Raw genomic sequence first — 24649 nt, 5'->3', positions numbered from 1 at the left:
TAAATGTCAGAATCGGGCTTTATTTCCGTTCAGCTCGCAGGAGAGCCCATATCCAGCAGAGGCCCCTGCGATTCCGAGCCCGGGGGCATGCAGGGGCCCTCGGAAACCCGCCCCGAGGCTGGGTGCGCTTGGATGGGCAGGGAGGGCCTGAAGATGGTGGCCAGGCCCTGCTCCATGTACTCTGCCTGCCCTGCAGCCCCCTGACCCGAGACATGAAGGCTGCCTCCCTGCCACCGGGCCAGGCATGAAGCATGTGTGTCCACACGGCCAGTCCATCTTGGATGTACCACCCCCTTACAGAGAGTTCAGAGTTCCAGAAATGACACTACCCCAGAAGCGCCACCACCACCCCACCCCCTGTCACCATTGTGAGAATGAGAGAGAGAAAGAGAGAGGTGTGTGGGGGGTAAGGGAGGCTAAGCCAGGGGAGGCAGGCTGTGCAGAGGCTGCCCAGATCAGCATCGTCTTCCTGGGGCAGAGCCGCCCAAGCCCCTCCTCTCAGCAGTGAATTCTGGGCCTCAGGAAGCACATCCCACCCAGTCCAGCCTCTTCCCATCTCAGCCCCAGCCCGGGAACTCTCTAGAGCCAGAGAATGAAGACAGAGGGGCATGGCTCCAGGGCTGTGAAGGGGACACCCACCACCAGAACCCTCTGGACCCACCCTCCACGTGGCTCTAGCGGAGGCCACATTCCACCTCCTGTTGCTTCTCCTGCTCCATGGCGCGTACAAGATCCTGCACAAACCGCATCTCGGAGGCCACCTGCTTGGCCAGAGCCTCGTAGCGGTTCTCAAGGCGGCTGAAGCGGCGCTTGAGCCCGCTGGCCCCTAGCAGGGCACCCTTGGCCTCTTCCTGGGCCTGCCGCTGGAGGGCCTCGGTCTTGTGCAGCTCTTGCCGCAGCCGTCGCAGGTCCTGGCCAATGCTCTCGTTCTCCTCCCTGTACCAGGCCTCCTTCTCTTCATAGATGGCTGTCAGGGCCTCGATGTCCTCATGGAAGAGCCGCCGGCTGTGTTCCAGCCCACGCAGGCCCTCCTCGGCCGCCGCCACCTCCTCCAGTACCTTGGAGAAGCGCTCGAAGTTGATGTAGGTATTGTTGGGGGGCATGCTCGAATGGGACTTGATAGTGTACTCCTTGAGGCGGGCTGTCTTCAGGCGCCGACGCTCCGGTTTCCGGCCACTGTCTTCCCTCCGCACATTCCGCCGCCTGATCGCCTGCAGGGGGAGAGAGAACACAGCCTGGAACAGGGGGCAGGTGGTTGACCACCGAGGGCCACATTCAGCCCTCTGCTTGCTTTTGTAAATAAAGTTTTGTTGGCACACAGACATGCTCATTTGCATGCATATGTCACGGTGCTTTCCTGATACGGAGGCAGAGCTGAATACTGATGTCAGGGACCACAGAGCAAAACATATAGTGATAGGCCCTTTACAGAAGGCTGCCAACTTTGGCCTAGAGGTGACCCCTTCTGAAAGTTTCTGTGGGAGGGGGCCCAGGTGCGTGCACAGAGGGACCAAGGGTGCCAGTGGATGCCTCGGAGAGATGGCTCTGCCACCATTTCAGGGGGCACCTCATCTCCCACTGCCCAGACGACCACTTTGGCGACCCTCCCTGGATGCTGAGGGCTTGTCACGACCCCCATCCCTCAGGGGGAGCAGCCCCCACCTCACCTTGATCCAGGAATGCTCCAGGCTCTGGGAGATGGTCATTCTCCTCCTGGAAAAGCACCCCCCCAGCCCGGGTTAGTCACATGTGTGCCATCTGCACCGTCCTCCCCCACGGAGCAGCGAGCCGGGAAGGGGTTTTCCAGGCTCTCCCTGCCCCCGTTTTGCTCTCTGCAGCCCGTCCAGGGCTGGCTCAGACACCTGTCCCTGAGGACCGCCAACTCCTAAGTTCACCCTCCAGCCTGGCCACGAGTCCCTGAGATGACCTTGAAATTATACACACAATCCAGGCACCCACTCTGCTAAGCCAGCCACAGGGAGCCTGTCAAGGCACCTTTGGGGGCATAGGCTCAGGTTCTCGGTATTCCCTGAGGGTCGAGACCTAACACTGGGGTCAAACAACGAATAGCTCACAACTCAGGTACACACAGGAGGGGCCGGAGGCAACAAGAATGGGCAGAATACACAGGGAGGGCTGCGGCCACAGAGCGCACCCCCCTGTGAATGGAGGCTCTGTGCTGCCAGGACTTTGGGATTTTTTTCCTAAAAAAAAAAAAAAGTAGCAACCTGGAATTTCATGTGAAACCCCAATTTTAAAGTTGGCAATGAATTAAAGCTTCTTGCCCTAACCGGTTTGGCTAAGTGGATAGAGCATCGGCCTGTGGACTCAAGGGTCCCGGGTTCGATTCCGGTCAGGGGCATGTACCTTGGTTGCGGGCACATCCCCAGTGGGGGATGTGCAAGAGGCAGCTGATCGATGTTTCTCTCTCATCGATGTTTCTAACTCTTTATCCCTCTCCCTTCCTCTCTGTCAAAAATCAATAAAATATATTTAAAAAAAAAAAAACTTCTTAAGACACAGTGTGGGCCAACCTAAGCCATCCATTGCTATCTCCAGCCCAAAGCAGAAGCCAGTTACGAAAACGTGGTGACTTGGAGAGAGGTCTTCTCGGCCACACCATCCATTCCAGGGAGACTCGTTTGGCCTTCCCACGGGGCTGCTCCCTGACCCCTCTGCCCGGCCTGTGCTTACTTGGGGTCCTTGACAAGCAGCCGGCGGATGAAGTCCTTGGCCAGCTCGCTGGTGTTGCTAAAGTACTCCTCATCGAAGTCATAGTTCACGGCTGAGATATTGGTCAGGGTCTCCTGCTTGGTCTCACCCAGGAATGGGGATGCGCCACTCAAACTGGAAGACAAACATGGGGCTCAGTGTCCCCTGTGTTTGTTCCATCACCAGGCTGCTGCCCGGAGAAGTGCTCACGAAGGGGCCAACAGAGGAAGACAGACCTTGAGCCCTAACCATCCCACACATGCATTTCCTGGACCTTCCAACCAGCCCCCGCCCTGGCTGCCAACCAGAAGGCAGTAAGCAGTCAATGCCCAGCTAAGATAGATGCTAAAACCTGTGAGTGAAAATCCTTGTGGAAGCTCAAAGTATCTATGTAGATGTACAATCTCAGAGAATCTGCCCCAGAACATTTAGTGATTCCAGTGGAAAAAACAGTCACTTTCCAAGAGAATCTTGACTGATGCCACCTAGCACACCGTCAAGGTTGGCATCACTGGTGATGACACACACAGGTGTCACCTGCTTCCTGATACTCTGCACTGCGTGGGCCACACCACCACCCCTGTGGGGCTCTGGGCAATAGATACTAATTTATGGTACAAAACATATATTTGGTCTTCAGCCTGGTCCTTGGATATATGGCTCCCATAACCCTTGGAATTTCCTAAAACATAATGATAGGGGGGCAGCAGGAAGTGTCAGGCGGGTACTCACAGGATATAGGTGATGACACCAATGCTCCTAGAAGAGAACACATGAGAAGAGGAAGGTCAGCTTAGCTGCGGGGTGCAGCACCCTGACTCCCAGAGTTTCTACAGGGCAGGGGCCCAGAGCCCACATGGGGACGCTGTAAGCCCAAGGTTTCTGGGCCAGCTGGACAGCAGGCTGTCAGCCCTGCTCCCCTTCTCCTGCCCTGGGGTCTCAGGACTGGCTACTTAAACACCTTTGGCCACACCCTCCTGTCAAGGATCAAAGGGGCCACAGTGAGGGCAGGGCAAACAGCACCATGGCCCACAGTCCCTGCAGACCTGGGACCCAGCACAGGGCCAGAAGGATCGGCAAACAGTTTTTTGTGTTGTTTTTTATAGAAAAGCAAGCAATAATGTATTGACCACAGCAGAAACACACTGAGGACAGTGAAACAAGGACCATTTCCCCCCAGTTGTAAATTTCATGGGATCCCTTAGAGATTAGGGGATACGTGCCTGTGGGGAGAGGAGGAGGAGGGAACGGCACAGGTATGCTCCCAGAGGGAGGACGCGCTGGGACCTTCATTTTCAGGGGATTTTAAAGGCTGGGCATTTAGGGGAGGTGTTAGGGGAGAATCAATAGACTATTCATCAGCTTTATGCTGATGTACCAAAATGAGATTTATTCCCTTCATTTGTCTACCCTTTGGTTGTAGTTGGCAAACGGCACTAATTGGATTTCTGTTATCTGTCTCCCTAAATAGGATGACTTAAGCTATTTACCCTCTGGCTGGGGAGGAGAAGTGCAAACCATTTACTCTTAAATGTCCTTGTTTTAAGGAAGATAGGATTTACTAGGTGGCTGCAAACTGCTACTTATCTGTCTTAGTTTCCTTATTCCGCCTGCCCTGGAATTTTCCTAGCTTCTTACTATCTTTTTTTTTTAAATATATTTTATTGAGTTTTTTACAGAGAGGAAGGGAGAGGGATAGAGAGTTAGAAACATCGCTGAGAGAGAAACATCCATCAGCTGCCTCCTGCACAACCCCTCCTGGGGATGTGCCCGCAACCAAGGTACATGCCCTTGACCAGAATCGAACCTGGGACCCTTCAGTCCACAGGCCGACCCTCTATCCACTGAGCCAAACCGGTTAGGGCAGGGGTGGGCAAACTTTTTGACTCCAGGGCCACAATGGGTTCTTAAACTGGACCGGAGGGCCGGAACAAAAGCATGGATGGAGTGTTTGTGTGAACTAATATAAATTCAAAGTAAACATCATTACATAAAAGGGTACGGTCTTTTTTTTTCAATAGTTTTATTTTCAAACGGGCCGGATCCGGCCCTCGGGCCATAGTTTGCCCACGGCTGGGTTAGGGCCTAGCTTCTTACTATTCTATCACATCTTTACATGCTCTTCCTTCTGTGTCCTAATCTTCTTTTCTTATAAGGACATCAGGCGTAATGGTTAGGGCCTACCCTAATGACCTCATTTTATTTCTTTATAGACACTATCTCCAAAGAGGCGATACTGAAGTTAGAATTTCAAGATACGAATTTTGGAGGCATACAATTCAGCCTGTAACAGTCACTGAAAACAAGGAAAGCCTGAGAAATTGTCACAACCAAGAGAAGACTAAAGACACATGACAACTTAATGTCATATGGTATCCTAAATGGGATCCTAGGACAATGGATTAAAAAAAAGAACACTGGGTTAAAAATTAGGAAATATGAATAAACAAAGACTTTAATTAATAGTAACAATGTGTCAATATCATGTCCATTAATAACGTATCCGTTAATTGTGCAACAAATAAATCATACTAATGCACGTTAATAACAGGAGAAACTGTGTGTGTAATGGGGATTTGGAGTGATTATTTGGGAATTCTGTACTATCTGCTTAATTTTTCTGTAAATCAAAATCTGTTCTATGCCCTAACCAGTGCTCAGTGGTTGAGCATCGACCCGTGAACCAGGAGGTCACAGTTTGACTCCGGTCAGGGCATATGCCCAGGTTGCAGTCTCAATCCCCAGTGCGGTTGTGCAGGAGGCAGTCAATCAATGCTTCTCTCTCATCATTGATGTTTCTATTTCTCTCTACCTCTCTCTTCCTCTCTGAAATCAATAAAAATATATATTTGTTAAAAACTGTTCTAGCCGAAACCGGTTTGGCTCAGTGGATAGAGCGTCAGCCTGCGGACTGAAAGGTCCCAGGTTCGGTTCCAGTCAAGGGCATGTACCTGGGTTGCGGGCACATCCCCAGTGGGGGATGTGCAGGAGGCAGCTGATTGATGTTTCTCTCTCATCGATGTTTCTAACTCTCTATCCCTCTCCCTTCCTCTCTGTAAAAAAATCAGTAAAATATTTTTTTTAAAAAATAAAGCCTATTAGTTTTTTAAAAAATTGAATATAGTCTCAAGAACATCGTAAAAGAACTGACTTACTGTTACTTTCGCTATAGCCCCAGGATGCTTTACAAAGCAGTCACACAAATGAGTCCTTAGCTAGTGTTCTGGTCTGTTTTTATTGCTTTTGCCTTGCTGCACTCCAATCAGAAATTCCAAGTTATTTTGCACTTTTATGAAATAACTACTAACAATCAAAATTCATCAATTGCCCATGATGTTCACATGACAATAACACCCACCACAGGATAATACAACCCAAATATTTGACACTGCCTTTCACTAGTGAAACTTAACGCATCATGTCCATCACTGGATAAGACAAGAAAAATACAAACTAAAGGACCTAATTGCAGTTAACAGAACGCATCTGCCCTTGGCTATGCCTGCATAGCCAGAGCTGCACAGTGCAAAGGTCCAGGTCCGGGTCCTCCTCCTCCTCCGCCCTGCTGCACCCGCTCCCCACGGTGGGTTCAGACAGCGCATGTGCAGTGCTTAACAGCAGGCCAGGAGCCCAAGAATTAGTCCCTTCTCACCTTAGAAGAAAACTCTGCTAGTTAAGAGACGGGTCACGAGCATACTCTTTCATGAAGAGGACTGGTGTGACTCGCCAAGTCAGGCAGACGCAGGGGCTTTAGGGGATGAGATCCCAGCAGTAGCGCCAAGCAGCATAAGCAGCCTACATGCTTTAAGTTACGCTACCCGTGCCACAGAAACCAAGAAGGTTTTAATGGCCCCGGCCGATCCCCACGTGTAACTGTTTTCCACCACTTACTCACTGTGGTTCCGGAACACAGTTGCCACCACCATTCCTGTTAATGCCTTTCCAACCCTTTCCCAAACTGTATAGAGCAGGGGTCCTCAAACTTTTTAAAGGGGGGGCCAGTTCACTGTCTCTCAGATCGTTGGAGGGCCGGACTATAGTTTAAAAAAAAACTATGAACAAATTCCTATGCACACAACGGCGGCAAAAACACCCAGCGGGCCGGATAAACGTTTTCAACGGGACGTAGTTTGAAGACCCCTGTTATAGAGGGTCAGACAGGGCACTGTGAATATTTATGGGCCACTAATGGTCTGCCGCATATTTGTCTTTTTTTTTTTTTATCTTCACCCGAGGACAAGGACATTGCCCATTGATTTTTAGGGAGAGTGGAGGAGAGAGGGAAAGACAGACAGAAATATCCATGTGAGAGAAACACATCGATTGGTTGACTCCTGCACAAGCCCTGACCAGGGCTCGGCCAGGGAGGAGCCTGCAACTGAGGTACGTTCCCTGATCGGAATCGAACCCAGGAGCCTTCGGTCTGCAGGCCAACACTCTATCCCTGAGCCAAACCAGCTAGGGCTCTGCTGTTTTTAATGCCCCTTTTAAAGAAACTGAGACCACCACTCCCAGCTCTTAGGCCTGTTCTGGCCATTGGGCTGCATTTTGCTGACCCTATTCTAAAGCAATGGTCCGTCCTGCCTGTGCCCCACAGCACCAAGACCATGGGATGGGCAATGCCCCAGCCTGTAGCTCCTGGGGATGAGCAGGGGGAGATTCCACAAGGAGTGGGCCCAGGTGTGTATGCTGGACTCAGCGCTGGGCAGCCCTGGGTCCCCAAAGCTACCCCTGACTCACCACATGTCCGCCTCCAGACCCAGGGGTTCATAGTTGACAATCTCAGGAGCTGCAGGGACAGGGAAACAGAAGATACAGGGTCAGGAACTGGTTGCATCTAAGGCCACACTGGGCACATAGCCAACAGTCCCCCCCACCCCTGAAGGTAACTGGGGGGTCACTCGGGAAAACACCCACAAATGCACAGGCAAGGCCAGCTCTGAGGCAGGAAGGCTGGGACAGTGATAGCACCAACCCAAGGTCTTTTTGTTATTGTTAATCCTCACCTGAGGATATATTTTTCCATTGATTTTTAGAGAGAGTGAAAGGAAGGAGGGAGGGAGGAGGGGGAAGGAAAAAAAGAGAGAGAGAAACATGGATGTGAGAGAGATACGATTGGTTGCCTCCCTCAAGTGCCCCCACCGAGGCCAGGGGATTGAACCTACAACCCAGGTATGTGCCCTTGACCAGGAATTGAACCTGCAACCCTATGGTACGTGGGTCAATGCTCTAAACACCGGCAGGGCCCAACCTGAGGTCTTGAGCTTCCCCTTGCCCAATGCCAGGGCACTGAGGGCCATGAGTCAGGCATCCAGGGACCAGGCCCAACTCACCCTACACTGCTGGAGATCCTTGAATACACCTACCAAGCCCCAGCCCCTGATGCACAGGCAGGGCCTTACCAACAAATTCTGGGGTGCCAAAGATGTTCTTGAACTCGTTCCCGGCTTCAATCTTGTGAGCGATGCCAAAGTCAATAAGCTTGATGCGTGGGTTGGGCACGTTCTTGTCTAGGAGCATGATGTTTTCGGGCTGGGTGGGGGAAGGGAGAGCAGGGCAGTGGGAGGAGGATCTGCTGCTTCTGCTGGCCTGGCATCTCTGGGAACAGCACCTGGAATTTCCCTAGGCAACCCCCAACTCCCAGCCCGTGGGGTGTGGGCAGGCTGATGCCACCCTGAGGGTCCAGGCCTGAGCAGGTCTCTCTCCTCAACTCCCAGAGCATCACAGGTCCAGGAAGTGTACATTCTGTGCCCATGAAAGTAGAACCTTCTCTTGAGCCCCCATCCTCACCTGCACCGGCCAGCCAGCCTGGTCCAGAGCTTCCCAGTGGGGCTTACCTTGAGGTCAAAGTGAGCGATACGCTTGGAGTGTAGGTAGTGGACGCCATCCAGGATCTGCTTAAGGAACTGAGTGGCCTCATCCTCTGTCAGCGACTCCTTCTCGGCCAAGAAATCAAAGAGCTCCCCACCAGAAACCAGCTCCAGGATGAGCACCACATCGGTCTTATTCTCAAAGATGTCATGTAGCATGATGATGTTGGGGTGCCGAATCTCCCGCAGGATGTTCACCTCCCGCTCGATCTCCTCCCGGCTGACCCCCCGCCGGCTGGATGACAGGCGGCGTTTCTTGATGAACTTGGCTGCATACTCCTTCCCAGTGCCCTTCTGCCGGCATTTCCGCACAATGGCAAACTGGCCGCTGCAGGGACAGAGCGGGAAGGGAGGTGAGCAGAGCATCAAGAGCAGGGGTGGGCAAACTTTTTGATTCGAGGGCCACAATGGGTTCTTAAACTGGACCGGAGGGCTGGAACAAAAGCATGGATGCAGTGTTTGTGTGAACTAATATAAATTCAAAGTAAACATCATTACATACAAGGGTACGGTCTTTTTTTTTTTAGTTTTATTCATTTCAAACGGACCGGGTCCGGCCCACGGGCTGTAGTTTGCCCATGGCTGATCAAGAGGGACCTAGGCCCGCCACCATCTCCTGGGGCAGCACTCTCCGAGCTCCTGGCACCACGTAGGTGCAAGTCCCCACTGCGTCCAAGATGTACCCAGTAGGTATGCTGCTATGGGAGTGCAAAGCGCACAAAACACAATGGCTGCCTGGCATTTCTGCAACAGTGAAAAAAATAAAAACAGCTCAATGTTTACCAAGAGGGAACTGAAATCCATCATGGAAATAAATCCAGTGGAATCTTACACCATCATGAAAAAGAATGAAAACGACTCTTTAAGCTCAGTGAAAAAAGCCACCTGCAAAATGACATACAGGATGAGATCTTTTTGTTTAAAAATGGTATGTATTATCTATACATACAGATGTATTTATGTACGTATATGCAGAAAATAAGGTCTGAAAGACACAGACCAAGCTGTTAACAAAAGCCATCTCTGAGGACTGGGATTGAGGAAATAAGGGCAGCAAAAAGGGTTTCTTATTTATCTGATAAAATTCCATACTGAGCCCTGGCTGGTTTGGCTCAGTGGATAGAGCGTCGGCCTCCAGACTGAAGGGTCCCAGGTTTGATTCTGGTCAAGGGCATGTACCTTGGTTGTGGGCACATACCCAGTAGGAGTGTGCAGGAGGCAGCTGATCGATGTTTCTCTCTCATTGATGTTTCTAACTCTCTATCCCTTTCCCTTTCTCTCTGTAAAAAAATCAATAAAATATATATTTTTTAAAAATTCCATACTGACTCAACTTTTTATAGGATATTTCATTATTTTAAAAAACTAAGAAAAAAGAAAGAGAAACAAGAAAAGAAAGTAGAACAACTGATTTGTTGTTCTACTCATTTATGCATTCTCTGATTCTTTTTTTTTTTAAATATATTTTATTTATTTTTTTACAGAGAGAAAGGGAAAGGGATAGAGAGTTAGAAACATCAATGAGAGAGAAACATCGATCAGCCGCCTCCTGCACATCCCCCACCCGGGATGTGCCTGCAACCCAGGTACATGCCCTTGACCGGAATCGAACCTGGGACCCTTCAGTCCACAGGCCGACGCTCTATCCACTGAGCCAAACCGGTTTCAGCCATTCTCTGATTCTTATATATGCCCTGACTGGGGATCCAACCTGCAACCTTGGAGTATTGCATGACACTAACCAACTGAGCTACCTGGCCAGGGTCAAAAATGCACACAACTTTCAAAACAAGAGAAGAGTGAGGATGTGGAGAAATTAGAACGTGCACACACAGCTGGTAGGAATGCAAAATAGGGCAGCTGCTGTGGAAAAGTCTGGTGGTTCCTCAAATGGTTAACATAGAATTACCATCTGACCTAGCAATTCCATGCCTAGGTATGTATCTAAGAGAAATGAAAACATGTGTCTGCACAAAAACCTGCACATAAATGTTCATAGCAGCATGATTCCCAACAGCCAAAACACGTTTCTGTCCATCAACACATGAACAGATGTGGTCCATCCACACAGGGGAACATTATGTGACCATGAAAAGGAGTGAAGCACTGACGCTCGCTACAATGTGGATGGACCCTGAAATCATGCCACTTAGTGAGAGAAGCCAGGCACAAAAGGCCACACAGCGTGTGATTCTATGTATGTGAAATGTCAACAGGCAAATTCAGAGACAGAACTGGGTTAGTGGTTGTCAGGGGCTGGGGAAAGGGGATGGGGTGGCTGCTAATGGGGAGATGAAATGTTCTAATAATAGTGGTGATGGTTGCAGAACACTGTGAATACACTAAAGATCATGAAATTATACATTTTAAATGAGTAACTGTATGCTATGTTAATTATATCTGAAGATAGCTGTTATTTATTAATCCTCACACGAGTGTATTTTCCCACTGATTTTTAGAGAGGATGGAAGGAAGGGGGAGAGAGAGAACATCGATGTGAGAGACACATCGACTGGTTGCCTCCACACACACTCCGACCAGGGCTAGGGATCGAGCCTGCAACCAAGGTACATACCCTTGACCAGAATCGAACCTGGGACCCTTCAATCCACACCAATGTTCTATCCACTGAACCAAATTGGCTAGGGCAAGGTAGCTGTTATTTAAAAGAGAGATAAATTCTATGTAATGCACTCCAGAGAGCTATCAAATGTCCAAATTATTTTTTTCTTCAATATATTTTGCCCGCACTTTAAAAATAAAAATAAATAAATAAAATAAAAATAAAAAGGTGGGGCAAGTTCAAGATGGACAAAATTATTTCCGATCATGGTAAGCTGAATAACAACCCCTCCAAAGATGTCTGATCCAGGCAACCTATGAATGTGTCCTCACATTGCAAAAAAACCCAAAAAACTTTGCAGGTGGAATTAAGGACCCTGAGATGAAATAATCCTGGATTACCAGGGGGTGCCCAGTGTCATCACAGGGTCCACATAAGAGGGCGACAAGAGGGTCAGAGGAATGGAAGAAGCTACACTGCTGGCTGTGAAGATGGAAGGAGAGGCCTCGAGCCCAGGATGCGATGCTTCTACAAAAGGCCAGAAACAATTCTCCCTGGAGCCTCCAGAGAAACCAATCCTGCAGATCCATTTCAGCTCCTTTAAAAAAATATATATATATATATATAAGGGAGAGGGAGAGAAACATCAATGCTGAGAAAGAACCATCGATCAGCCACCTCCTGCAAGCCCCCGCCTGGGGATTTAAGCTGGCAACCCAGGCTGAGCCACACCAGCCAGGCCATTTCAACTCCTGAATCCCAGATCTTTTTTTTTTAATATATTTTTTATTGATTTTTTTTACAGAGAGGAAGGGAGAGGAACAGAGAGTTAGAAATATTGATGAGAGAGAAACAGATCAGCTGCCTCCTTCACACCCCCTACTGGGGATGTGCCCACAACCAAGGTACATGCCCTTGACCGGAATCGAACCCAGGACCCTTTAGTCCGCAGGCCGATGCTCTGTCCACTGAGCCAAACCAGCTAGGGCTGAATCCCAGATCTTTAAGATAATGAACATGTGTTTTTCTAAGCCACTAAATTGTGGCAATTTGTTACAGCAGCAACAGGAAACTAAAATACTAATCTAAAAGTCGAGGGCACAAGTTAGACGTGACAGGTGGTGTCCCTAATTAGGTCTCACCACCATGAATCCACCAAAACAGTCCCGTGGGTATCTATGTTCTTGCCTCACACTGAAATGCTTTTCTCCCTCCCCTCTGCCAACATCCAAACTAACTCCTCCAGGCCCACATTCCATCCCACAATGATTCCCTGGCGGTAATGACAGCGAATGCCAAATGTTCACCTGTGCCAGGAATGCTGGGCTAAGTGAGTGCTGAACACATGGCCTAATTTATATATATAAAAGGCTAATATTCTAAGTATCCGACCACCCGACCAGTCGCTATGACACACACTGACCACCAGGGGGCAGATGCTCAATGCAGGAGCTGCCGTGATGCACACTGGCCATTTACAGAGAAACGGCACCGCAGACCTGGTGCCCACAAAGCAACACTTGCTTCCCCCAAGTGGGACACAGGCCCCACCACCACCCTTAGCAATAGCCCACCAAATCGTAGCCAACACTGCCGAGATCCCATGGCACAAAATGTGGCTCACAGCCCAGCCCAGCCAGCAAACAGTCACTTTCGGCACCAGGTAATGACATCACATAGCAACGCCCAGCTTCCTCTCCCTAGCGACAACTAGCCTCCTTGCAATTTCTTCAGTCCAGGAACACAACTTGCTCTAAAGCCAGGTGCAAAGATGTCACACTTTAACCAAATGTCTGTGAAGCGTTTTCTCGTGCCTCATCTCATGTGATCCTCCCAGAAGTCCTGGAGTAGGGAGACAGGAGACTCGGTGGAATCCTATTTTCTTTTCATTAGCCAGAAAATGGAGATTTAAAAGTCTTAGAAACTTGATCCGACTGAAAAGAAGAAATGGTGGACCTTGAAAATGACTTCAGGTTTTCTCACTGCGCAGAATAGTCAAATACTGCTGTAGTTATTTTACCCTTTGTTCTCCCTGCGTGATCTATAATAATAATCTGCTTCATGCTGATGTTTACTGTTGTGTTGCTGACAATTACCTGAAGGAGAAGTTGGGGTGCTTCACTGGGCTGGAAAAAGTTTAGCTAAATCAGAAAGCAGGCCTAATTAAGCAAGTTTATCTATCTATTGTATATATATAAAGCTCTCGCTGGCGCCAATCGCACGCGTGTGTTTTGATCTGTCATTGTCCATCATGAATTTGGTTGACACTTCTATTATAGAGAAAGGGCGAATAGTGATATTAAAATATTTCTTCTAATTAATTTCCTTTCAATGTGCACGAATTTGTGCACCAGGCCACTAGTTTTCAAATACAAAGATACTTTTCCTTTAACTTTATCCCAAAATGAACTAACAAATAAAGACAACTAAGACAGAGCTCATGGGAATAGATAAAAAAGATGCTATGGGCTGACTTGTGCCCCCCCAAAATCCATGTGAAGCCTTAATACTCAGCACCTTGGATATGACTATTTGGAGATGGGGCCTTTTAAAGAGGTAATTAAGTGAAAATGAAGTCACTGGGATAAGTTCTAATCCAATATGACTGGTCTTCTCATAAGAAGAGATTAGGGGAAAAAAACACAAGAGATTAGGAAACAGACACACATAGGAAGAAGACAGCCATCTACAAGACAAGAGGACAGCCCTGGCCAGATGGCTAAGTTAGTTGGAGTGTCGTCCCATACACAAGATTGTGAGTTCGATCCCCGGTAGGAGCATGTATGAAAGGCAACCAATGGATCTTTCTCTCTCACAGCGATGTTTCTCATTCTCTCTCCCTCCCTCTCTCTCTAGAAATCAATAAAAACATATCCTCCGGTGAGAATTTTTAAAAAAAGAAAAGACAAGAGGACAGACCTCAGAGGGAACCAACCCTGATGACATCTTGATCTCAGACTTCTAGCCTCCAGAACTGGGAGATAATGAATCTCTATTTCAATCACCCAGTCTGTGGCACTTTGCAATGGATGTCTGAGCTAATACAAATGCACACACCACTCCATGACATGAAAGCCAGGGTAGAAGTCCACAGACTCATCAACACACAAATTAATTTACTTCCTGAGATGGTCGATGTGAACTTGAATTAGAAAGAAAGAACGAACACACACACACACACACACACACACACACACACACACGAAACAAGTTCCCAGTTAATTCAGCCCCATGACTCCTGGGACAGGAAAATGTGGGATTGCTTTACTTGTAATCCCTCTCACCACAGTGATTCCTGCAGCTAATTCCCCAAAGACAGTAAATAGCCAGGCTAGGGAAGACCTACATCTACTCCAACCTGGATTCCAGTATAATTCCCACCTCTGAAACAGACAGCCTATCATGGTGGCCAACTTCAGAGGCAGAAAGTGAACATTTGGAGGAGGATGGTGTTTGGGGCATAAGGACACACTCATTTCCCAACCCACAGGGGCTTATCTTCATTTCGGCATCTAATAGGTCCATTACCAGGACATGGGGGTGGAGCTGGCTAATGAGTAGGTGGAAGCCAGATGCCCATCTCTGGTTCCAGCACACCTGGCGGCTTTGGAGCCAGCGAGGCTTGGTCTCAAGATCTGAATCCTACTTGGCCATTTACAGTCTGTGTGGCCTTGGGCAAGCTGCTTCCCTTCTCTCAGACCCAGTTTATCTAAAATAGGAATAATGGCCCTCGCTGGTTTCACTCGGTGGATAGAGCATCGGCCTGCAGACTGAAGGGTCTCAGGTTCAATTCCAGTCAAGGGCACATGCCCAGGTTGCAGGCTCAATCCCCCGTAGGGGGCGTGCAGGAGGCAGCCAATCAATGATTCTCTCTCATTATTGATGTTTCTATCTTTCTCCCTCTCCCTTCCTCTCTGAAATCAATTAAAAAATATTTTAAAAAAATAAAATAGGAATAATGGCACCTGATTCTTCGGTCCTTTAGTAGATAAATGGAAATAACATAAAGACAGAACTCTGCCCTAGCTGGTTTGGCTTGGTGGATAGCGATTTGGCCAGTGGACTGAAGGGTCCTGGGTTCGATTCCGGTCAAGGGCACATGCCTGAGTTGCAGGCTCAATCCCCAGTAGGGAGCAGGCAGGAGGCAGCCAGTCAATGATTCTCTCACATTGATGTTGATGTTTCTATCTCGAGGAAGGGAGAGGGACAGAGAGCCAGAAATATCGATGAGAGAAACATCGATCAGCTGCCTCCTGCACACTCCCCACTGGGGACGTGCCTACAACCAAGGCACATGCCCTCGACTGGAATCGAACCCGGGACCCCTGAGTCCGCAGGCTGACGCTCCATCCACTGAGCCAAACCGGCCAGGGCTGAAATCAATTAAAAAAAAAAAAGATAGAACTCAGATGTCCAAAGGACATCTACAATTTATACAAGTTGCAACGTGGTATGCAGTGATGTGTGTCATTAATTCTTCACTTCATTTATCTCTGATAATGTTCTGGACCATTACATGGAGTGGTGCTGTCCAAGGTAGCAGCCACTGGCCACAGCAGCTATCAGGCCCATCCAAATTGAAATGTGCTGTGATCATACAATACACACTAGATTTCCTATAAAGGAAATACACAAAGGCTTCCTATAAAAAAAAAGGGGGGGGGCCCAGCTGGTGTTGCTCAGTGCTCCAGTGTCATCCTATGAATCAGGAGGTCATGGTTCAATTCCCAGTCAGGGCACATGCCTGGGTTGCCAGCTCGATCCCCAGTTAGGGGTATGCAGGAGGCAGCCGATCAATGACTCTCATCACTGGTGTTTCTATCTCCCTCCCTCTCCCTTCCTCTCTGAAATCAATAAAAATATTTATTTTTTTAAAGTGATAAAATTTTTCACTAATAATTTTATAGCAATTACAAGCAAAATGCTAATTACATTCAACCAGATTAAATAAAGTATGTTGTTATAATTATTTTTAAAAATTTTTAAATATATTTTATTGAGAACATCAATGATGACAGAGAATCATTGATTGGCTGCCTCCTGCACACTCCCTACTGGGGATCGAGCCCACAACCTGGGCATGCGCCCTTGGCTGGAATCATGCTGGGCCCCTTCAATCTGCAGGCCGATTCTCTATCCACTGAACCAAACAGGCTAGGGCATAAAAATATTAAAATCGACACAGCTTTAACATTTTTTATTAAATTGCAATAAATTTCCTATGTGGCTCACATTATACAAGTTGCCTAGCTCTTTTGTTGGTTTTTCTTTGACTTTTAGAGAGAGGGGAATGGGGACAGGGAGAGACATCAATGTGAGAAAGAAAAATGAATCATTTGCCTCCTATACACACCCCAACTGAGGCCAAGGAATGAACCTGAAACCTAGGTATGTGCCCTGACTAGGAACTGATTGCGAGACCTTTTGGTGTACGGGATGATGTTCCAACCAACTAAGCCACACTAACCAGGGCTGCCTGGCTCTTGTAATGGCTGCACAATATTCCACCCACCGATGCAAGGTGCTGTGATGGCCACTGAAGAGGCTTCCCGTCTTTTGCTCATATAAAATCTTTATAGTTGCCCTAGCCGGTTTGGTTCATTGGATAGAGCATCAGCCTGTGGACTGAAGGGTCCCAGGTTCGATTCCAACCAAGGGCACATGCCTGGGTTGTGGGGTGTGCAGGAGGCAGCCGATCAATGATTCTCTCTCATCATTGATGTTTCTATCTCTCTCTCCTTCTCCCTTTCTCTCTGAAATCAATAAAGAAATATATTTTAAAAATAAAATAAAAATAAAAATCTTTATAGCAATTATTCCTGTTTCTAGGTCATTGGGCCATGTATGTATATATTCCCACTGAATTAATTCAGCAGAATCAGTGAGTTAAAGGGAATATACATATGACATTTTGCTGATTTTTGCCAAACTACCCTCAGCAGGAGATCCTCATACATTTTCTTTTTTTTAAAATATATTTTATTGATTTTTTACAGAGAGGAAGGGAGAGGGATAGAGAATTAGAAACATCGATGGGAGAGAAACATCGATCAGCTGCCTCCTGCACACCCACCACTGGGGATGTGCCTGCAACCAAGGTACATGCCCTTGACCGGAATCAACCCCAGGACCCTTCAGTGCAGGCCGACGCTCTATCCACTAAGTCAAACCGGTTAGGGCTCCTCATACATTTTCAACAATAAAGTTTGAGATTGGGAGGCAGGGGAGGGAGAGACTTCATTGGCTACCAAAACAGAGGAAATTCCTGAAGGAGAGACTTCAGAATCCCAAAGAAGCCTGCAAGGCCTGATGCAGGGCTTGCTCAGTTATTTACATTCCCTTCTGGTGACATCATGGGGCCTTGGCCAGCAGCAAACTCACCAAATAAGGTTTCAGGCTGGGGATGGGGGGTTGGGGGATGGTGCCTGGCTGGTCTGGGGCAAGTGGGGGAGCAAGCTCCCAAGGGACAATCCAAGGCCCAGCCAGGCAGGAAATCAGCTGCCAGGTTGGCAAGGGAAACCTCCTCTCTCTCCCATAAGAATGCTACACAATTGGCAGGAGACTGGGCCCAGGCAGGAGGCCTTCCCTGGAAATGCCAAGAGCTGGGAGACTCAAGCGCTCCCCATAAGAGAGAATTAAAGAGAGGGACAGACCTCAACCAACTAAACCTGCTAATACCTACATATGCCAGGCATTGTGTTAGGTGCCACAGGTACTCAATTATGTTTCTTCCCAAAGGAAATACACAAAGGATGTCAGAGCAAGGACTCTCAGCCAGGATGTCTGATTCCAGAGCCCAAACTCATTCCACTGGCACATGAACTTGACTCGCTTCTTGGAGAGTAGGATACAGGACATAAGGGAACATACTGTCCAGAAAACCCCGAAGTGCCTTTCTCCTACCCCGGAGCCTTGTCAGAGGGGCCTGCTCACCTGCCCAGCTCCTCCCCCATCTCATAATGGTCTTCCACATCTTCCTGCCTGAATGTGGACATGGTAGCCGGTCTGCCTTCCAGCAGCTTCCGCTCCAGTGAAAGCCCGGTCACTGCAGCCTGCGGACAGGACCTCGGGAAGTCTCCTACCAGTGACCCTGGAGGAGACGGGGCAATAGGGAAGAAAGAGTGAGATGCTAGCCATTATTCCTGGCAAACAGCGCAACCTGCTCACCAACCATAGGTTTCACATCACTCCACGCTGAAGTTGCAGGGTTTCTGGGAAGGGTCCTTGCATATGTCATCTCATTTTGACACCAAACAACCCAAAAGGTCGCGGAGTCCGTCAGCCCCCCGTGCCACCTTGCTCCCATCACTCCCACCAGCCATACATATACCTCCTTACGCACTGCCCTAGCCTTTCTCTGCCTCACACTCCTAGGCTTCTCCCAGAGCCCCACACATTCCTAAAAGTTCCCCCACATACGCCACAGCCCCAAACCCTGCCCTCCCACACTCCCTGCCCTACTTCCTAGTTCTAGCCTCAGCAGGCTCCCATCCTTCCTGCCCATCACCAACCCCAACTCCTCTTCGTCCTTACCCATTCCCCCCACACCTCAGCTAGTCTCTTAGACCCTCCTCGGCGGGGTGCTCCCCACGTCTTGAATTCCCCAGGAAATGGGCAATGGCTTCCGAACTCTTGTAAGCCTCGGACCTATTCTTGCCTGTCCCTGACTTTCACCGTCCTAGCAAGACTAACCTCCTCCCTCTCCTCAAAGGCACTCCTCCTGGTGTTAAAGACCTCCACCCCTGTCTCCTTCACCCCAAACGGGACCTGCAAAGAGTCAATCTGTCTTCTCCGTTGTCCTTCGCCCCCAACCAACGCATAAGCTCCAAGGCAGACGCTGAGAGCCCCCTTCATAGATAGCTCCAGGGGCCCCAACCCATCATGTCTCTGCTCAAGCTACCCCGAGGCCGCCACGCCCCTCGCAGGCCCGGGCCCAGACCCTTTTCCGCTCTCTAAACGCCGCACCCAGACCACCACCCCCCACTCCCCGTCCCCAGTGTTCTCCATACCCGCAGACCGCGAACAGAATCCGCTCTTCACCTCCCACAGCTCCGCGCCCCGCCGGTCCCTTCGCCGCGCTGATTCTCCTAACGCGCTGACCCGCGCTGACGTCACCGCGTCTGCCAGTGCCCGGCCCTGGGGAGAGGAATCCACCGCCCATTGGTCAGAGCGCCCGCCACTCGTGAGGCCCGCCCTCTGCTGCCTTCCCGGCCGAGGCCCTCTAGCGTCCGGCGAATGCCACCCCGCCATTGGCCTACAGGCTTGCCTTCATGCAGCTGATTGGCCGTAATGAACGCCGGTCAAATTTATGCTCTCCTCTGACGGGGGTTCTGAAGCTGGGAGGCGGGATGCTGAAGTCCTGCATCCCTCTTCCTGCCTTTCTTGGGCACAAAATACGCGAATCCAAGGCCTAGTTCCGGCAATGGCAGCTCCTGGGGTGGACTCCGGGGCTGCTTTAGTCCGTGAGTGGCAGTAAAATGTTACCCACATTCCAAATGCTTGAGGATCCTTCTGTGACTCCTGTTTGTCTCAAGATACTAGCATTTACTGAGCCTTAGTATGTCCCAATCAGCAAACCGAGGTAAAATATATTAAAATTTCTCCCTTTCTACAGTCAGGGAAACTGACACCCAGAGAAGTTAGGTAACCCAACCAAAAGGCAGTAAATGGCATGGCTGAAATTCATTCCCAGATAGACCTGAACCCCAAATCAATGCTGATCCACCTCAGATGCCATCAAACACAAGAGCCCGTATCTTTTGGCCTTTGCCGGCTGCCCTAACATCTTGCCATTCTCCCTTGGTTCACTCCAACCCCACTATCCTTCCTTCTGACCTCAAACATTTCATCCCTACCCTAGATCTTGACAGGAGCTGCTGCTTCTGCCCGGAGAGCGCCTTCCTCCATTCTTGTCTAACTCTTATGCACAGCTAAAGCAGCACCTTCTCCCATACTGTTTCCCCATTACATCTTCCATGCATATAATACTCTTCTTACAACTAATGAACCAATCTTGATACATTTTTATTAAGCAAAGTCCACACTTCATTCAGATTCCTGGTTTTCCGTCCTTTTTATGTCCCATGATCCCACATGATTTAATTGCCGCATCTCCTTAGGCTCTTGGCTCTGACAGTTTTCTCACTTCCCTCATTTTTGTTCTTTTGTTAATCCTCACCCAAGGATAATCTTTCCATTGATTTTTTTTTCTTCTTAAGAGTGGGAGGGAAGGAGGTGGAGGCGGAGGAGAGACATCAATGTGAGATGTATTGATTGGTTACCTTTTTTAAAAAATATATTTTATTGATTTTTCACAGAGAGGAAGGGGAGGGACAGAGAGTTAGGAACATCGATAAGAGATCAATCAGCTGCCTTTTGCACACCCCCCACTGGGGATGTGCCCGCAACCCAGGTACATGCCCTTGACCGGAATGGAACCTGGGACCTTTCAGTCCACAGGCCGACGCTCTATCCACAGAGCCAAACTGGTTAGGGCGATTGGTTACCTCTTGAACTCCCTGACTGGGGCCAGGATGGAACCTGCAACCCAGGTACATGCTCTTGACTAGAAATCGAACCTGAGACCCTTTGGTGAGTGGGCAGACATTCTAACCATTGTGCAAGACCGGCTAGGACTCACATCCATGTTTTTGAGGAGTCTGAGTTTTGAGGATTGGTCAGGTATTTTGTAGCCTTTTCTTCAATTGGGATGTCTGATGTATTTCTCAGTAGAGTGGAGTGATGGATTTTAAGACCAGATGTAAAGTGCCATTCTCATCACATCATATTCAGAGTCCATACTATCAACATGACTTATTGCTGTTGATGTTGAACTTGGTCACCTGGCACTAGATGTCAGGTTTCTCTTAAAGTTGCATGTTTTTCTCTGCTTCTAAACTGTATTCTTTGGGAAGCTACTGATGCATAACCCACACTTAATGAGGAGTTGGAACATCATTTTTACTTGAAGAAAACAGACAAACAATAATTCAGGCTGTGTGTTTGGCAGGCATTTTCTCAAAAAAATGAGCAAATCAAGCCTGTCACTTCAAGGATAGCAATTGACAGTATTTTCTTTTTTTTTTTTAAATATATTTTATTGAGTTTTTATAGAGAGGAAAGGAGAGAGTTAGAAACATCGATGAGAGAGAAACATCGACCAGCTGCCCCCTGCACACTCCCCACTGGGGATGTGCCCGCAACCCAGGCACACGCCCCTGACCGGAATCGAACCTGGGACCCTTCAGTTCGCAGGCTGACGCTCAATCCACTGAGCCAAACCGGTTTCGGACGCTCAATCCACTGAGCCAAACCGGTTTCGGCAGCAATTGACAGTATTAGCTGCCATGACAAAATTTGAGGTTTTAAGCAAAAAAATTAAAATTTTCAAAATCTGCTTAAGTTTCACTTTAACGCTTTCCTAATGAAATTAATAAATGTGATTTTTCAAGTATTTAGTGAAATGTGTCATCTCAGAGCTCCAAACTTGGTTGACCATGTGTTTCCAAATAGTCAACACTTGATGTTACAAAATCATGCATGGGGAAAAACCCAAAGTGCAAGACAGACCAATGAATTTTAATGTAACAGTATTAAAAGCTCACTAATAGGATTTCAGATGTCACATTGTAATTAATCTTTAAGAAACTACTACTTGTTGAGTTTTGGTGTTGCATCAAAGAATAGCCACAATTATCTGAAAACAAGTATTAAGATGCCCCTCTTTTTCAAGTATGGGATGACTGAGGCTAGGTCAGCCATGGGCAAACTACGGCCCGCGGGCCGGATCCGGCCTGTTTGAAATGAGTAAAACTACCACAGGCCGGATCCGCCCGTTTGAAATCAATAAAACTAAAAAAAAAAAGACTGTACCCTTTTATGTAATGATGTTTACTTTGAATTTATATTAGTTCACACAAATACTCCATCCATGCTTTTGTCCCGGCCCTCCGGTCCAGTTTAAGAACCCATTGTGGCCCTCGAGTCAAAAAAGTTTGCCCACCCCTGGGCTAGGTTATCTCGTTAATATTCAACCAAAACAATGTATTGTGCCAGAAGCCGGTCCACCCTTGCTGCTTGACACAGTAGCTGCAGGGAAGAAACATCTGCACAGCTTATGTTTCAAGGGATCTGGCGTATATGGCATGTTTGCTCCCCCTCTTAGCGCTATGTGTTTTAACCAGGACCACCCCCCCGAGAAAGGTTGTTTCCCCAGGTGAGGATATTTCCCTGGAGTTAGGATTAACATAGACAGGACTAAACTCAACAGAACTAGAGAGAGACAGGATTTTTGGCAAAGGTCAGATAAGAAACTATGGAAATGAAACAAGGAACTGTAGGTTACCCAAAATGTGGTACCATGATGTGATTATAGAGGCATGCTTATAGGATCAAATGGTATAAATACAGATTTAACAGGACAATAAAGAGAACCTATGCTGATCAACTGAACACTGACTCCGTGTTATTCCTTCTTCACTGACTCCGTCCACACCTTTGGGAACCCCTGGACCTGCTGGGGCTGGACCCCAACAGTATTGAAAACAGATTTAATGCAGAAGCAGATGGGACTCCAGCTATCCTCTATTAAGCCAAAGATTTCAAAGACTTGCAAAAATGTTACTATTTTGTTTGGAAAATAGGCTCCCCCGCCACCGCTAAAAAATAGGTTAACATAATAGGTTTATCATTTTTATTTTTATTTTTTTTTTGCCGGACCGACATTTCAGTTTATTGCACTTTTTCCACAATCACCGAGTCCTGCCGGGCTGTGCCCAGGGCTCCGGAGGCAGGACCTGGAAGGTGAGGCTGAGCAGCAAGCCATTCCCGGGAGGGGGGCCCCAGGGACCACGTGGCCACAGTTGGGACACCCGTCCAGGACTGAACCCCACACCCAGAGCCCACGTAGGTGGCCCTCATGACTCCCGTCCCCGTCTCCACACCACCTTCCCGATGCTGCCCCCAAACAGGGGGTTTATCATTTTTAAATCAATTACTATTTTTAAGTTTCTCAGTTTTAATTTCGAAAGATAAATATCAGTAAATATATCCATTTTAACAAAAGTTCTTTGGGGTCCTCAATGTTTGAGTATATAGGCGTCCTGATGCCAAAAAAAGGTTGAGAACTACTGGCCTAATGCAACCACAAAAAATAACACAATTAAAATTAGCAAGTAAAATGAAAATATGGAGCAACACACACACATACACAAACACTTTTAACAGACCAATGCTCAGGTGTCATTACAGATATAATGAAGTCATCAGGCATCGGCCCCTATAAATGGAATCACTGTAAATGTAACAGCTATAAAAACACATCAATATGAAGGGGCTCTATTAGCAAGGCATCTGTAAGTGGCACTGTCATCAGTTAATTTAGAATTGGTTAAAATATTTTTGAAGTTAAACCAATGCAGTTCAAACTTTTCAATTTGTAGTCATATCCCTGACAAAATACTAGGTACTAAAAATGTGCAAAATGGCCCTAGCTGGCTTGGCTCAGTGGATAGTGTGTCAGCCTGCAGACCGAAAAGTCCCGGGTTCACTTCTGGTTAAGGGCACATACCTCGACTGCATGCTCCTCCCCAGGCCAGGCCCTGGTTGGGGCATGTGCAGGAGGCAACTAATGTGTTTCTCTCACATCAATGTTTCTGTCTTTCCTTCTCTATTTCGCTCTAAAACAGTGGTTCTCAACCTGTGGGTCGCGACCCCTTTAGGGGTGGAACAACCCTTTCACAGGGGTCGCGTAAGACCATCGGAAAATATATAATTACATCCTGGATTGGATCCTGAAACAGAAAAGGACATTAGTGGAAAAGCCAAATAAAATGTCACCTAGTTAATTGTATCATACCAATGTTTTCAAGGTTTGACAAATGTAGTGGTTATGCAAGAGGTTATCTAACATCTTTGCAACGCTTTTGTAGGTATGAAATTACTCAAGCATATCTTATAGTGAAGCAATGACTGAGATAATGGCAAAAAATTCTCATCAACAGGAATGATCTGGTGGGACTTGAGGATGCCAAGTCCAGAGTCTAGCTGGGCAAGAGAACATGTGTGGTAAGTGTGGTTATTTGTGGCTTTCCCCCATTGGACCATGGACTCCATGAGCAGGGACAGTTTAGCTGTCCATGCGTACACTAACAATTATGGCAGCCCCACCACCACCAAACCATGAAAATGTAATGTTAAACTTAATTTCCTTGCCCTGACTAGTGTAGCTTAAGTGGTTGGTTGGGTTTCCTGCCTTGCACCAGGTTGCCAGATTGGTCATGCTGTGTGTGGCAAGGCGGGACACAGCTGATCAATGTTTCTCTCCCCGTCCCCGCTTGCTGTCTAAAAACCAATTTTAAGAAATCTTGCCCTAACCGGTTTGGCTCAGTGGATAGAGCATCAGCCTGTGGACTCAAGGGTCCCGGGTTCGATTCCGATCAAGGGCATGTACCTTGCTTGCGGGCACATCCCCAGTGGGGAGTGTGCAGGAGGCAGCTGATCGATG

The 24649-nt window shown here is 48.0% G+C and overlaps 1 protein-coding gene and 1 long non-coding RNA gene across 3 annotated transcripts; one reads left to right on the top strand and one right to left on the bottom strand.

The window, feature by feature from the left end:
* DAPK3 (death-associated protein kinase 3) lies at positions 1 to 19264 on the bottom strand. Its single transcript, XM_006754061.2, has 9 exons — positions 19155 to 19264; positions 18079 to 18235; positions 8550 to 8910; positions 8115 to 8244; positions 7453 to 7501; positions 3445 to 3471; positions 2695 to 2847; positions 1668 to 1713; positions 1 to 1211 (listed from the first exon to the last, which is right to left on the bottom strand). The coding sequence occupies exons 2-9, from the start codon at positions 18138 to 18140 to the stop codon at positions 675 to 677; spliced, it is 1365 nt and encodes a 454-aa protein (XP_006754124.1). The 5' UTR covers positions 18141 to 18235; positions 19155 to 19264; the 3' UTR covers positions 1 to 674.
* A 219-nt stretch (positions 19265 to 19483) lies between these two features.
* LOC107183921 lies at positions 19484 to 24511 on the top strand. 2 transcript variants are annotated; one of them, XR_001514747.1, is made up of 2 exons: positions 19484 to 19607; positions 24147 to 24511. It is a non-coding gene; the product is annotated as an uncharacterized LOC107183921 (long non-coding RNA). The 2 variants fall into 2 exon arrangements; XR_001514746.1 differs by lacking the exon at positions 19484 to 19607 and adding an exon at positions 19620 to 19726.
* Positions 24512 to 24649: the final 138 nt, after the last annotated feature.

Source organism: Myotis davidii, unplaced genomic scaffold (assembly GCF_000327345.1).
Source record: "Myotis davidii unplaced genomic scaffold, ASM32734v1 scaffold551, whole genome shotgun sequence".
NCBI lineage: Eukaryota > Metazoa > Chordata > Mammalia > Chiroptera > Vespertilionidae > Myotis > Myotis davidii.
This window is presented reverse-complemented; position numbering and strand designations above follow the sequence as displayed.